Below are 15546 nucleotides of genomic sequence, written 5' to 3'. Positions count from 1 at the left end.
GAGTCAACTAGTTAAACCTGCCAAAAATGTGTTCAGGGCAACCAATTTATGTTCTATGTATTCTATGGAGGCCAAAGTAGTACAAATTTATTTCTCCAGTCGGTTAAAAATGTTTTGGAACAACTACTATGTACTGCAGTCCTGTGGCAGATGCTAAAGATACAATGGTGAACAAGACAAGCAAAGTCCCTGGCTTCTAAAACATTATCAGGGCGATTCTGCCCTTCAAGAGATGACTATCCACACAATTAACAAAAAACAAAGCATTTGTTTTAATAAAACAAACAGGATATGCTTTAAGACCTAAAGGAGTTTTAAAATGGAGGAGGCCAATGATTAGCCTCATTAAAGCTGCCCATGGAGAACGTACTACTAAAATAAAGCTGAGGGATGAAGGCCTATTATGAAGAGATGCAGACAATTTGGTTGCAGGAATAAGACAACAAAAGATGGGTAGAAAAAAAGGAGAAAATTGTAATATTGGAAAATAAAATTACAGCCAAATTTGGAGGACCTAAAAAATTACCCTTAACTTCTCTGGATATTTGCCTTAAATATTTCCTTTGTATACATGCCCTAGTTCAGGAAAACAGGTTTAATAACTATTTTATTACTCTCAAGCTGTCATTTATGTCCTTTTTCTTTTTTTTTTTTTTTTCTTGAGACAGAGTCTCTGTTGCGCAGGCTGGAGTGCAGTGTGGCATGATCTCAGTTCTCTGAGGCCTCCACTGTTCAAGTGACTCTCCTGCCTCAGCCTCCTGAGTATCTGGGATTACAGGCATGCGCCACCACACCCAGCTAATTGTTTTGTGTTTTTAGCAGAGAACTCCTGACCTCAAGTGATGCGCCCGCCTCGGCCTCCCAAAGTGCTAGGATTACAGGTGTGAACCACCGCACCTGGCCTTATTTCACTTCTTTACAAGCTTTTCTGACATTCAGACCACCTCTGTTTCACTGTGTCTCTTTCTGTTAAGGTTGCATAGCGTTTTGCTTGTGACTCTCATAAGACTCATTATCTATTCTGAATTCTATTTATTCAGCCATCTACAAGACTGTTTTCAGAAGACATTCCTACATCTTAATTTTATTTGTATATTTTACAGAACCTTCCTTAAGTAGTGGTAGAAATGAATAATCTACCAACAGGAATAATAAAAAAATAAGATAAATCTTAAATTTTATGGATGCCCCTCTTTATAGTGCATTTTAGTTATATATAAAGTTGCAGCACAGCAAAAGTAACAAGTTGGGCTGGGCGCAGTGGCTCACACCTGTAATCCCAGCACTTTGGGAGGCCAAGGCAGGCGGATCACTTGAGGTCAGGAGTTCGAGACCAGCCTAGCCAACATGGTGAAACCGTCTCTACTAAAAACAAACAAAAATTAGCTGGGCATGGTGGCAGGCACCTGTAATCCCAGCTACCTGGGAGGCTGAGGCAGGAGAATCACTTGAACCCAGGAGGTGGAGGCTGCAGTGAGCTGAGATCGTGCCATTGCACTCCAGCCTGGGCGACAAGAAAGAAACTCCATCTTAAAAAAATACATACATACATATATATATATAGTTTTTGCCAAACCTTAAAATCACTGAATTTTCTGGTATCGTGAAGTTTATTCCCAAATACTCATCCCTAACAACAAAAGTACACACAAAAGATTTACAAATAGTGGCTCATGCCTGTAATCCCAGCACTTTGGGAGGCCAAAGTGGGTGGATTGTTTGAGCTCAAGAGTTTGAGACTAGCCTGGGCAACATGGCAAAATTACATCTCTATCAAAAGTACAATAATTCACCAGGCATGGTGGTGCCCACCTGTGGTCCCCACTACTCAAGAGGCTGAAGTGGGAGGATTGCTAGAGCATGGGAAGTCGAGGCTGCAGTGAGCTATAATCACGCCACTGCACTCCAGTCTGGGTGACAGAGCAAGACCCTGTCTCAAAAAATACATAAATAAATAAATAAATAAATAATTTAAACTTTTTAAAAATGTATTTTTTAAATTTATTAAAATTTTTTTTTAAAGATTTACAAATAGACAACAGTAAAGGAAAACAACATTTGATGCTATACTGGCAGTGGTAAAAAGAAGCCAGACCTCTTTCTTAGTAGTATTTCTGGGTAGAAAAAGAGTAAATACGGCCGGGCACGGTGGCTCAAGCCTTTAATCCCAGCACTTTGGGAGGCCGAGACGGGTGGATCACGAGGTCAGGAGATCGAGACCATCCTGGCTAACACGGTGAAACACCATCTCTACTAAAAAATACAAAAAAACTAGCCGGGCGAGATGGCGGGCGCCTGTAGTCCCAGTTACTCGGGAGGCTGAGGCAAGAGAATGGAGTAAACCCGGGAGGTGGAGCTTGCAGTGAGCTGAGATCCGGCCACTGCACTCCAGCCTGGGCAACAGAGCGAGACTCTGTCTCAAAAAAAAAAAAAAAGAAAAAGAGTAAATATGCATAAAGTTCAAATTCAACCTAGTTGATGACTAATATGGAAATTCAAAGTTTATACACAACATTCATCTTGGCTGGGAATAATCTTAAAATAAGTCAATCAACTGTCAATCAAACTACTAGTGAATATAATGTCGGAAAAACCAAACAAATTATATCCTGAATCATACTGGCTTCAATTTTATTTGAACAACTTGATTTTAATATAACTACTCGATTTTCACTTATGAAAATAACCAAAAGCCTTTTACTTGTAACTTACATTCAAACTAAACTCCAGCCACTAATACCCACTGCTTTGTTTTTTTTTTTGAGGTGGAGTCTCACTCTGTTGCCCAGACTGGAGTCCAGTGGCACAATCTCGGCTCACTGCAACCTCCACCTCCTGGGCTCAAGCGATTCTCCTTCCTCAGCCTCTTGAGTAGCTGGGACTACAGGCATGCGCCACCATGCCCGGCTAATTTTTTGTATTTTTAAGTAGAGACAGGGCTTCACCATATTGGCCAGGCTGGTCTCGAACTCCTGACCTCAGGTGATCTGCCCGCCTTGGCCTCCCAAAGTGCTGGGATAACAGGCGTGAACCACCGCGCCCAGCCATACCCACTGTTAAATACCAATATTTAATTTTAACAAATTATTCATCCTAAGCATACAATATGCAGAATTTAAAACACATATTAAATAACAGATCGACTTATTTAAAAAGTGTTTAAACTGCAATACTAAGGCAAAGTGTAATATTGCAAAAAAGGAAGATTATTCAAAAAAAAGAAAAATTATGTTTCCCTGCAAGTGTCTGAATATGGTTTATTTGTCCCCACCAAAATTCATGTTGAAATCTGATCCCCAATGTGACAGTGTTGGGAGGTGGCGCCTAGTGGGAAGTGCTTGGGTCATGGGGGCAGATTCTTCATAAATGGCTTGGTATTGTTCTTGCAGTAATAAGCTCTCACAGCAAATAAAGTAGTTCCCACGTGAGTAGGTTGTTATGAAGCCAGGACATCCCTCAGGTTCTCCCCTCTTTAAGTGTCTGCTTCCCCTTACCTTCTCCACTATGTTGTCATGCAGCATAAAAGCCCTATCTGGAAGCCAGCCCCATGCTCTTGAACTTCTCAGCCAGTAGAACCATGAGCTAAATAAACCTCTTGTCTTTATACATAAACTTTTTTGGCCGGGCGTAGTGACTCACGCCTGTAATCCCAGGACTTTGGGAGGCCAACGCGGGTGGATCACTTGAGGCCAAGAGTTTGAGACCAGCCTAGCCAACATGGTGAAACCCCATCTCTACTAAAAATACAAAAATTAGTCAGGCATGGCGGCACATTACTGTAATCCCAGCTACTCAGGAGGCTGAGGCATAAGAATTGCTTAAGCCTGAGGCCGGGCGCGGTGGCTCACGCCTGTAATCCCAGCACTTTGGGAGGCTGAGGCGGGCGGATCACAAGGTCAGGAGATCGAGACCACGGTGAAACCCCGTCTCTACTAAAAATACAAAAAATTAGCCGGGCGCGGTTGTGGGCGCCTGTAGTCCCAGCTACTCGGGAGGCTGAGGCAGGAGAATGGCGTGAACCCGGGAGGCGGAGCTTGCAGTGAGCCGAGATCGCGCCACTGCACTCCAGCCTGGGCGACAGAGCGAGACTCCATCTCAAAAAAAAAAAAAAAAAAGAATTGCTTAAGCCTGAAAGGTGGAGGTTACAGTGAGCTGAGACTGTGCCACTGTTCTCCAGCCTTAGCAACAAAGACTGTCCCAAAAATAAATAAATAGGTCGGGCGCAGTGGCTCACGCCTGTAATCCCAGCACTTTGGGAGGCTGAGGCTGGCGGATCACAAGGTCAGGAGATCGAGACCATCCTGGCTAACACGGTGAAACCCTGTCTCTACTAAAAATACAAAACTTTAGCCAGGCGTGGTGGTGGGTGCGTGTAGTCCCAGCTACTCCGGAGGCTGAGGCAGGAGAATAGCATGAACCCAGGAGGCGGAGCTTGCAGTGAGCCGAGATCATGCCACTGCACTCCAGCCAGGGCGACAGAGCGAGACTCTGTCTCAAAAAAATAAATAAAACCTCTCTTTTAAAATAAATTACCCAGCCTCAGGTAATCTTTCATAGCAACACAGAATGGCCTGAGACATCCCCCAACTTTCAAGAAATGCTGAGTCAAAATGTTATGTTCCTCTAACTTCAAAGGACTGCAGAGTCAAATGATTCTCAAGTCATAAAAGAATCTCCTAAGGGATACTGCAGCAGAATGGTAAAACAAGAGTGGTGTGGAGAGCTGGGTAAAAACAAAAGCAATAAAGTAGTTAAGGTGGGGTGGGGGTGAGTAGGAAATACCCTAATAGGTAGCATAGAAAAATCAAATGAAAAGGGTACTGGATCAGTGACTTTACCATTCAACACTATCTGTGAGACCTTGGACAAGTCACAAATGTCAATGTTTTAATAATTTCCTTCTCTGAGATAGGAACAAATACCTTCTGATTCCAGGATTCTTGCATGCTAATATTGCAACATCTCCTAGACCAAGCACCCAACAAGAATCAGTATCCAGTTTTAGTTAGAAATTAATATGAAGAGAAAGACACCTGCTGTATACAGCAGTCCTCCCTTACCTAACATTTTCCTTTCCATGGTCTCAGTTACTTGTGGTACAGTACGATAGTTTGAGGAAGAGAGATCACATTCACATAACTTTTATTATAATATACAGACATTGTTATAATTGTTCCATTTCATATTAGTTTTTGTTAATCTCTTACCGTGACTAATTTATAAGTTAAACTTTACCAGAGGGATGTACATAAAGAAAAAAACACAATATACATATAGTTCAGTACTATCTGCAGTTCCAGGCATCCACTGGGGGTCTTGAAATGTGTTGCCCATGGAGGAGGACTACTGTAGTACATGCACTTAAAAGGAAAAAAAAAACCCCAATACCAAAAAATCCACCCCTGAAAATTCAACACACAATTCACTTCTCAGTAATTATTTATTGCATAAGCCAAAGGATAGCCACAAACATACTTCCATTGTTGTCAGACTAAAACATATGTAGTCTAAATTAGATCACAAATAAAAAGGAAGACATCTCCAATTAAATATCTAACATTTGGGCAGGCACAGTGGCTCAGGTCTGTAATCCCAGCACTTTGGGAAGCTGAGGCAGGTGGATCACTTGAGGTCAGGAGTTTGAGACTAGCCTGGCCAACATGGTAAAACCCCATCTCTACTAAAAATACAAAACAAAACAAAAAATTAGCCAGATATGGTGACGGGTGCCTATAATCCCAGCCACTCGGGAGGCTGAGGCAGGAGAATCACTTGAACCAGGGAGGCAGGGTTTGCAGTGAGCTGAGATTGCGCCACTGCACTCCAGCCTGGGTGACAGAACAAGACTCTGTCTCAAAAAAAAAAAACCAAAAAAAAAAAAACAAACTAACTTTCATCCAAATTAACATATCCAAAACAAACCCCTGATCTTTGCCCACAAAACCTGCTCCTCCTGCAGTCTTTTCCAATTTTCCAATTTAGTTAATAGCAATTCCACCTTTTCCGTTGCTTATGTTGCTTATGTCAAAAACTCTGGATGGTCACCCATTACTGCTCTCTTCTCTATCAATCCACATCTTATCTGTCAGTCAATCCTGCCTCTATCTTCAAAATACATCTAGAACCTGACTATCTTAACAACTCCACTGCATCTGCCTTCATTCAATCCAATTTCTCTCTCACCTGAATAGTTAACGTCTCTTAATTGAGTTCCTGCTTCTGCCCTTGTGCTCCTATTATTTAATTCCCACATGGCTGCCAGAGTGATCCTTGGCTCAAGGCATTCCAGTAGCTTCCAATCTCAGAGTAAAAGTCAAAGTCACTATGAGGTCCCACATGATTTGGCTCGTGTTTTCTCTTTGATCGCATCTTCCTCTTCTCACTTTACTCTCTCCACCTATATTGGTGGCCTCCATATGTTTTTAAAATATCAAACAAGTTCCCAGCTCTGGACCCTTTGCATTTGTTCCCACCATCTCTCTCAGGTCTCTTTTCAAATATTGCTTTCTTTTTTTTTTTTTTTTTAAGACAGGGTCTCACTCTGCAGGCTGGAGTGTAGTGGTGCTATCACAGTTCACTGCAACCTCTGCCTCCTGGGCTCAAGCAATCCTCCTATCTCAGCCTCTCTAGTAGCTGAGACTACATGTGCGCACCATCACGCTCGGCTAATTTCGGGTTTTTTTTAGTAGAGACAGGATTTCGCCATGTTGGCCAGGCTGGTCTCAAACGCCTAGCCTGAAGTGATCTGCCCACCTCAGCCTCCCAAAGTGCTGGGATTACAGGTGTGAGCCACCACTCCCGGCCTCAAATATTAGTTTGTCAATTAAGTCTTCCCAATCACCGGATTTAAAATTGCAAACTCCATGCCCAATTTATTGTACTTCTCATTAACACACTGATATACTGTACTATGTATTTCACCTACTTATGTACTTACTATCTGTTTCTGATTAAAATGTAAACTCCACGAGGGCAGGAATCTTTGCCTAGTGTGTGAAGTGCTACATCCCCAGCAGTATGGTACAATAGCGGGTACAAGGCAGGCACTCTTTAAATTATTTTAAATAAGCAACTAGTATATACAGTGTCAAAATCCACATTATTAGAGATTACTTAAAAATGAATACTGTCAGCTGGGCACGGTGGCTCATGCCTCTAATCCCAGCACTTTGGGAGGCCAAGGTGGGTGGATCACAAGGTCAGGAGTTTGAGGCCAGCCTGGCCAACATCGTGAAACCCCATCTCTATTAAAAATACAAAAATTAGCTGGGTGTGGTCGTGCCTGCCTGTAATCCCAGTTACTCAGGAGGCTGAGGCAGGAGTATTGCTTGAATCTAGGAAGTGGAGGTTGCAGTGAGCTGAGATTGCTCCATTGCACTCCAGCCTGGGGAATAGCGAGACTCTGCCTCAAAAAAACAAAACAAACAAGCAAAAACAACACTTCAAACCTACCCAAGTAAATTGATAATCCAAAAAACAATATTTAAATCAGTTTTTTTTCCCAGTTGCAAAATCTCACAAATTTCATACGGCAACAGTTTATTTTTTATTTTTTTCTTCCTTTTTCACATCACCCTCAATGCCAGACAAGTAGTCCAATTTAGAAACAGGTTACAGTTAGTGATCCTACTCATGCTTCTTATATTAGAATAGGAATCACTGAAGCTTCCCACAAACTGAAGCCATGTCTTACTCATCTTTGTATCTCTAATGCCCACTGTGTGGGCATAAATATATATATGTGCACACATATAATATATATGTTGAGCACACATATATGTGCTCAAAAACTTGAAATACATAAATTCTCAAAAATTATTTACTGAGCTTTACCATAAAAGTATATGATACAAATAGCCTATCAATAATGATGTGAAGTTAGCATTTGAAAAAATAATGTCTGGCAGACTAAATAAGCTACACTGCATTTCCTTTTAGGAACGGTCAATACTGGAAAGATTTTAGACCTAGTAGTATTGATCTCCAATTATATGCACCTTAACTTTTCTTCAGCAACTCACTTCTATGGCCGTATCAGATGGCTTTTCTTTTCTTTTCTTTTCTTTTTTTTTTGAGATGAGTTTCGCTCTTGTTGCCCAGACTGGAGTGCAGTGGAATGATCTTGGCTCACCACAACCTCTGCCTCCCGGGTTCAAGCAATTCTCCTGCCTCAGCCTCCCGAATAGCTGGGATTACAGGCATGTGCCACCACGCCCGGCTAATTTTGTATTTTTAGTAGAGACAGGGTTTCACCGTGTTGGTCAGACTGGTCTTGAACTCCCGACCTCAGGTGATCCGTCAGCCTCGGCCTCCCAAAGTGGTGAGATTATAGGTGTAAGCCACCGCGCCCAGCCTCTGATAGCTTTTCCTAAACCAGATCTACTTCACTTCTAAAATCTTAAACTTCAATGTGGCAGTTTCAGACAAAATCTCCAATCCTTCCAATTATCTCATTCTTTTACTCCATTACTCTTCCACCTAGATAGCATTCCCAGTCCTTTGATAGTTCTTTCCTTTTCTCTCCAGGCTATCAGCTGCTGCCCTGTCCTCCCCTTCCTCATATAGCCTCAATCTAGTAGCCTATCCCATCAACATAAAGTGAGGCACTCTAATCCTTCTCATCACTTTGCCATTCAGACACAAAATCCTGTACGTGTTTAACCCTTCCGACTGTCCATAATGAATTTTTTTTTTTCTTTTTCTTTTTTTTTTTTGAGACTGGGTTATGAGACTGGCTAATTTTTGTATTTTGGGTAGAGACAGAGTTTCATCATGTTTCCCAGACTGATCTCAAACTGCTGGGCTCAAGTGATACGCCTGACTTGGCCTCCCAAAGTGATTGGATTACAAGGCATGAGCCACCACACCTGGCCCCATTTTCTACTTAAGTTACTCAAAGTCCATTTGTAGACTCCGTATTTCCACCCCAGATATTGCTCCTAAACCCTAGACTTCAAAAATGAAACTGCTTTTATGAGCATATCCCTCTTACCTTTATTAGTAGTCACTCCTCACCCCCAGGATGAAGTTCAATTTCCTTAACGTAGCAAATGAGGCCTTTGGAAATCTAATTTAGTGCAGTGCCTATTACAGATGACAAATGGAGCAACAAGCCTAACTCAAAATAGCTCTCTCCATTACCATATTTTTGCTGTACAACCCTTTGCCATTGCTAATTGAACCATGGATAGACAAAATTGGGTTACAAAGGCTCTCCCTCGGGATTCTGAAACCTGACAGGAGAGATCAGAGACTGGGAATTATGGAAGATAGGCCAGCACTCTAAAGCTGTAGCTCCCAACCAGGAGTAATTTTGCCTCCCATGGGACATTTGGCAATGTCTGGAGACATTAAACATCCTACACAGCACAGAACAACCTTCACAACAAAGAACTATCTAGTTCAAAATGTCAATGGTGCCGAGATTAAAAAACCCTACTGATGGCCGGGCGCGGTGGCTCAAGCCTGTAATCCCAGCACTTTGGGAGGCCGAGACGGGCAGATCACGAGGTCAGGAGATCGAGACCATCCTGGCTAACACGGCGAAACCCCGTCTCTACTAAAAAATACAAAAAAAAAAAAAAAAAAAAACTAGCCGGGCAAGGTGGCGGGCGCCTGTAGTCCCAGCTACTCGGGAGGCAGAGGCAGGAGAATGGCGTAAACCCGGGAGGCGGAGCTTGCAGTGAGCTGAGATCAGGCCACTGCACTCCAGCCCGGACGACAGAGCAAGACTCCGTCTCAAAAAAAAAAAAAAAAAAAAAAAAAAAAAACCCTACTGCTACTTTAAGAGGAAGGTCCAAGAACTCTTCCAAAGAGATTCCAGGAGCTGGCCGGTTCCTGTTCTTTCCTTAATTTGGTTGTTCAGATATTATTCTGCTTTCTGTTACATTTCCCTTTTTACTTAAATAGATTGGGTTTCTGATGTTTGCAGGCAAAACAACTTTACCAGCACAGAACCCTAGCTCAATCATATGACACACACCTGTACACTTTAAACTGGTTTCTCAATCTCGGAACTACTGACATTTGGGCAAATAATTCTTTGTTGTGGGGGAATATGCTGTGCAATGTAGAATGTCTAGCAGCATCCCTGGACTCTATTCACTAGATGGCAGTAGTACTATCCTCCCCTCCAAGTCTTGACAATTAAAAACATCTCGAGACACTGCTAAATGTCCCCTAGGAGGCAAATTGACCCTGGTTGACAACTGCTGCTTTAAACTATATAATGACTCCAGGTGAGGTGTATGTCTGCCCAGTCAACTCTCTCCCAACTCATGTGGAGAGCAGAGTATGCCCTCAGCCTAAGGGAGTGAAGGAGAGGACAGCGTCTGTACCCCTTTTCAGGTCCTGGCTTAATTAAATATACGTCCACTTTGCCAATTTGCAAGCGCCTGTTCACACATGTGTACCTGTGTATACACATACATACATACACACACTAAGGTCTTGAGCTGAAAGGTAGCTTCTGCTTTTATTTCCTTTCTCACATTTGCTATGACTTTTCTTTAGAAGTTTCCGTTCCCGTGTGAAAAACTACTCTCCTAGAAAATCTTCCCAAAATATATTCAGTCCTATTACAGTTTGAAAAATCGGCGCAGTTTCTCCTTCAAAAGCTTTTCCTGCTTCACGTTGGAAAAATGTCACTACTCTAACCTCCCCCTGCCCCCTCATCACACTCCTTGTCCTCATTTCAGATTCTTCAAGTAGATAAACTTTTTATTAACAACTCAAGAGACGCTTGGAATACAAAGTATTAGGCAAGAAACAAGTATATAGATGCACAGTTCTCAAATAGTTCAGCATTGACTTAAAGCATTTGTTAATCTCTTAAGAACAATTCCTCTTTCATACTTTCCCAATATACCAGCTTCTCAAGTCCCTTCATACAGGCAAAGATGGTTTTAATCTTGCAACTGCACTAGATTTCAACCTCAAGGCTAAAAGTGAGTGCTCTTTCTCATGTTGGTTCATAGTCTTCCTCCTTACTGGCAGAACCCCTCCCCCCATACAATAACTAGGTCATTTCTTTACTGGAAGACCCCTCACATAAACCCCTATAAAAACTAGGTCATTTTCCAGGACTCCAAAGGCACCACATTTATTTAATGATTCAATTACTCACTGCCTTCTAAAGCCACAGGGAAACTGGTCATTACCAAATCTGTAAGAAAGTTGGCAGTAGTCTTGCCTCAGTAAAAAAAGAGCAATGTAAGAGAAAGTAAGCTCATTCATGTTATGTATCCACATTCAAGCAACAAATAGTTGTTGAGTATCCACTTTATGCCAGCCTCAAGAAAAAAATGCCTGCTCTCATAGAGTTTACATTCAAGTGGAGAAAGACAAATAAATACATAAAGAAATAAATATGTATGACAGACAAGCATGAGTGCTATGGAGAAAAATAACACAAGCAAGAGGACTGGCACTATGGGGGCTCACAATTTTAAACTCTGGTCAGGAAAGGTCTCCTTTGAGAAGGTGCAATGGGTTGCATACACAGGCCTCATGTGATGTCTAGTATTAGAAAGTAGTATGTTTATTTCCTGGTAAACTGTATTCTACTGGATCCCAGACCACTAGGTCAATGTAGTGACATCTTCATTACTGGATACTCCACAAAATTAAACTTGAACCAGGTAATTTCAAAAGTTCATTCCTACCTGAGTAACTGTACTTTATCACAACACTTGCCTTCTTTTGTCAATTATGAGCTGCCTTTAGATTTCTGAATAACTATTTCTCTTAGGAGATGACAGCAATTAGCATTAAGATTAACTTATTAACCAAAAATAAGAATTTGATACTCTTTAGTCAACTGAGTTAAGGATGTTTTGAAATATGAAATAACTGAAAATTCAAGCGTCCCAAAAATTCATCTCTGAAAAAACAAAAAAATCCTCATCACATTACTTATCACACAGCTATTAGAAATCATACTATCCTGGCTAACATGGTGAAACCCCGTCTCTACTAAAAATACAAAAAACTAGCCGGGCGTGGTGGCGGGCGCCTGTAGTCTCAGCTACTTGGGAGGCTGAGGCGGGAGAATGGCGTGAACCCGGGAGGCGGAGCTTGCAGTGAGCCGAGATAACGCCACTGCACTCCAGCCTGGGAGACACAGCGAGACTCCGTCTCAAAAAAAAAAAAAAAAAAAAAAAAAAAGAAATCATAAAGATTTAGAAACTAACCCTAAGGGCCGGGCTCGGTGGCTCAGGCCTGTAATCCCAGCATTTTGGGAGGCCGAGGCAGGTGAATCACCTGAGAGTGGGAGTTCGAGACCAGCCTGACCACCATGGAGAAACCCTGTCCCTACTAAAAGTAAAAAATTAGCCAGGCGTGGTGGTGCATGCCTGTAATCCCAGCTACTTAGGAAGCTAAGGCAGGAGAATTGATTGAACCCAGGAGGCGGAGACTGCAGTGAGCCAAGATTGCACCATTGCACTCCAGTCTGGGTAACAAGAACCAAACTCCATCTCAAAAAAGATGTAAATAAATAATAACATAAAAATTAGTCCTAAGGACTCAATTTTCAATATTTGGGTGTTTTCTATCTCATGCAGTAAGCCATTACATCTTTGTTCTTAATTTTGTTATTATACTTTGGTATACATGCTATTAATTTTTAAGAGCCTCTCTCAAATGGAGTTCTATAAAAGAATTAAACTCTAATGCACTATTTGTTGATTTAATTTACTGTTCTTCTAAGCATCTAGAGTGGTACTAGCTATGCAGCATCATCCTTGGACGAGTGAGAAAATAGGCATTCAAATCATTTTCTGCAGATCTGAATTTTCTTGTGGAGCTGGGTATGAGAAAGGCTGGAGGACATAAATTAAAAATAGATAAAACCTTCCAAAATAAGATAGTTCAGAATTGGACCATATATATAATTTTAAAAGAAACTTTCCAATGAGTGGTAACATTAAGAAATATACATTCACGCAGGGCGTGGTGGCTCACACCTGTAATCCCAGCACTTTGGGAGGCCGGGAGGGCGGATCACCTGAGGTTGGGCGTTTGAGACCAGCCTGGCCAACATGGTGAAACCCCCGTCTCTACTATTAAAAAATACTATATATATACACACATACACACACACACACACACACACACGCTGCTATACTTTGCTACTTTTTTTAAAAAGTGCTATATCTTATTCAATATTATAAGTGAGGAAAATATTTGCTGAATCACACAAGTAGTAATTCTGTTCCCAATATATAACCTGTGGTATAAGACAATCTGGGGAATCAAGAATTATGTTTACTATACGAGTCTATCATCATACCAAGTGTCTTCCCAAAATCAGTTAAAATTAACTTACAAATAGAACAGAAAGGTATCCTAACCAAGCGCTTTGAGTTCGCTGGTAACAACTTGGAACAAGATCCTACATTTAGCCTGCCTTGAGACAAACATGGAGAAGCCAAGAGCAGTAACAAATTGCCAGCTTTACTGAGTCATGTTTCTGACTAAAATCGCGTTATGAAATGGAGAGAATGACATGTCTTGGGTTTAATCACCACAGATGTTAACTCCCTGAATTTTAGAGTTGCAGAGGAAAAAGAGCAAAAACCAAAAAAAAAAAAAAAAAAAGTTCAGTAAGAATGATGTGGGTCTTATGACTCCAGAAAGAACTCGCCAAAGCTGCGAACTCTGCTTATTTACCTAAAACAAATCCTAACTGTGCAAACAGGCACACCCTCTGATGCCTCAGAGCGGGAACGCCAAGGTGGGAGGAATTCAGAAGAACAATCACAAGGTTAACGTTTTACTGAGAACACAGCCTCCACTAAGAGTCCACATTGCGCCAGAAGCCCTCGGTTAACGGAACCGCTCTGCTCCAAGGGGAACGAGCACCGAGCTCGAGTTGCAGCCCCGCACATTAACCAGGCACCTGGGTGACACCAGGCCACCACCAGCCTCCGCGCAGTACCACACAGAGCGGACCCGGGACGCCCCCAGACGCCGCGCCGGGAGCGATCCCAGCCAGCCACGCTCCGCGCTCCTCCGCGCGCCCGCCCGGGGGCAGGACGCGTCAGGGACCGACTCGTGAGGCCAGCCCCCGGCGCCGGGGGCGACGAGATCCGGGGCCGCGACCTCTGCCCCGGCCAGAGCGGGGAAGTCCGAAGGTCGCCTCCCGCACAGCCGCCATGCGCCGCCGCCCCCGAAGCCGCAGGCTGACTCCAGTGCCGGCTGGGGCGGAGGCCGACTGGCGCCGACGTCCAAGGCGCTCACTGACCTGGAGAGGTGCTTAAGGATTTGTTTCTTGATGATCCCGGCCATGGTGCCGAGGCTGGAGTCGACGCGCTCTCGTCCTGTTGCTCACTGCCTCCTCTCTTCGTGGCCGTCTCCTCTCTGTCCCGGCTAGCCCGGCCACAGGAGAGGCGCTGATCGCTCACGACCGGGAGAGACGCGAGGCCCCGGCCAAGGCCACAGCCGCCGCCGAGAACCCGGAGCATCGCGCTCAGGCCGCCACAGCCGCCGCGGGCGCCATCTTGGCTGCAGCATCACCTAAGAGACTCGGGGGAGGGCGGGGGCGGGGCGGCTCCAGGCGGGGCCGGCACGAGGCCGGGCGGGGCCAACGCCGGCTCTGGGCGGGCTCTGGGCGGGGGCGGGAGGTTTGCGGCCCTGGCGCCAGGGTCCCTTTTAGACATCGCGACACAAGGCCCTTGACTCCCAATCCACCAACCGTCTTGGCCTTAATGCTCCCTCCTCCCTCCTTCCTCCGCTGATGTTGTTCCTGCCTCCATCGCTGATCCGTGGCTGATTTATCTACGTCCTACTTCCCTTTTTCATTTCCTCAGACTTTTTTTTTTTTTTTTGCTTTTGTTTTTTTTTTTTTGAGAGGAGTCTCGCTCTGTCGCCCAGGCTGGAGTCCAGTGGTGCGATCTCGGCTCATTGCAACCTCCGCCTCCAGGGTTCAAGCGATTCTCCTGCTTCAGCCTCCTGAGTAGCTGGGATTACAGGTGCGCACCACCACTGCCGGCAAATTTTTGTATTTTTATTAGAGACGAGGTTTCACCATATTGGCCAGTAGGTCTCGAACTCCTGACCTCCTGATCCACCCGCCTCGCCTCCCAAAGTGATGAGATTACAGGCGTGAGCCACTGCACCCGGCCTCCTCAGAATGGTTTAAGTATCGGCCATTAACTCCTCTGCTTGCTTTGCTCTCTTGACCTACTCGCCTTTCTTCATATTCTTCCTTCGGTTTTTCTGTTTGTTTGTTTGTTTCTTTTTCTAAGATATTCAGCCTTTCCCTTACCTGAATGTGGCAATTTAATGTTTCCCTTGGTTATTGCTATCCTAAAGGAAGTAAAGGTTGACAATGGTTCCTAATAGTCTAGGACCTAGGAATTAGAAGGCCTATAATTCAACTCCTGGCTCTGGTATTTTCTAGCTGTTATCCGGGGGAAAATAATTTCTTTACTTTTAGTTTCATTTTAGTCATCTGTGAAATAGGTTAATCAGCAGCCTTACCCACTTCACTAGGTTGTACCTAAAGATGTAAATATCATGTGAAAATTTCTGTAAGTAAGGAAG

At 43.5% G+C, this 15546-nt stretch overlaps 1 protein-coding gene across 2 annotated transcripts in view; it reads right to left on the bottom strand.

Moving 5' to 3' along the window:
* The window catches only part of BLTP3B (bridge-like lipid transfer protein family member 3B), a 117589-nt gene extending 103061 nt beyond the window's left edge, over window positions 1–14528 (bottom strand). Inside the window, exon 1 of one of the 2 annotated variants that reach the window (XM_011761807.3) lies at window positions 14246–14528. In XM_011761807.3, the coding sequence (XP_011760109.1) occupies window positions 14246–14289 (44 nt within the window). In that variant the 5' untranslated portion in view covers window positions 14290–14528. The remainder of the gene's footprint in view (window positions 1–14245) is intronic. The other variant, XM_011761808.3, reaches the window with a different exon arrangement.
* Between the last annotated feature and the right edge of the window lie 1018 nt (window positions 14529–15546).

This window comes from Macaca nemestrina, chromosome 10 (assembly GCF_043159975.1).
Source record: "Macaca nemestrina isolate mMacNem1 chromosome 10, mMacNem.hap1, whole genome shotgun sequence".
NCBI lineage: Eukaryota > Metazoa > Chordata > Mammalia > Primates > Cercopithecidae > Macaca > Macaca nemestrina.
The sequence above is the reverse complement of the archived record's forward strand: the minus strand, read 5'-3'. Positions and strand labels throughout refer to the sequence as shown.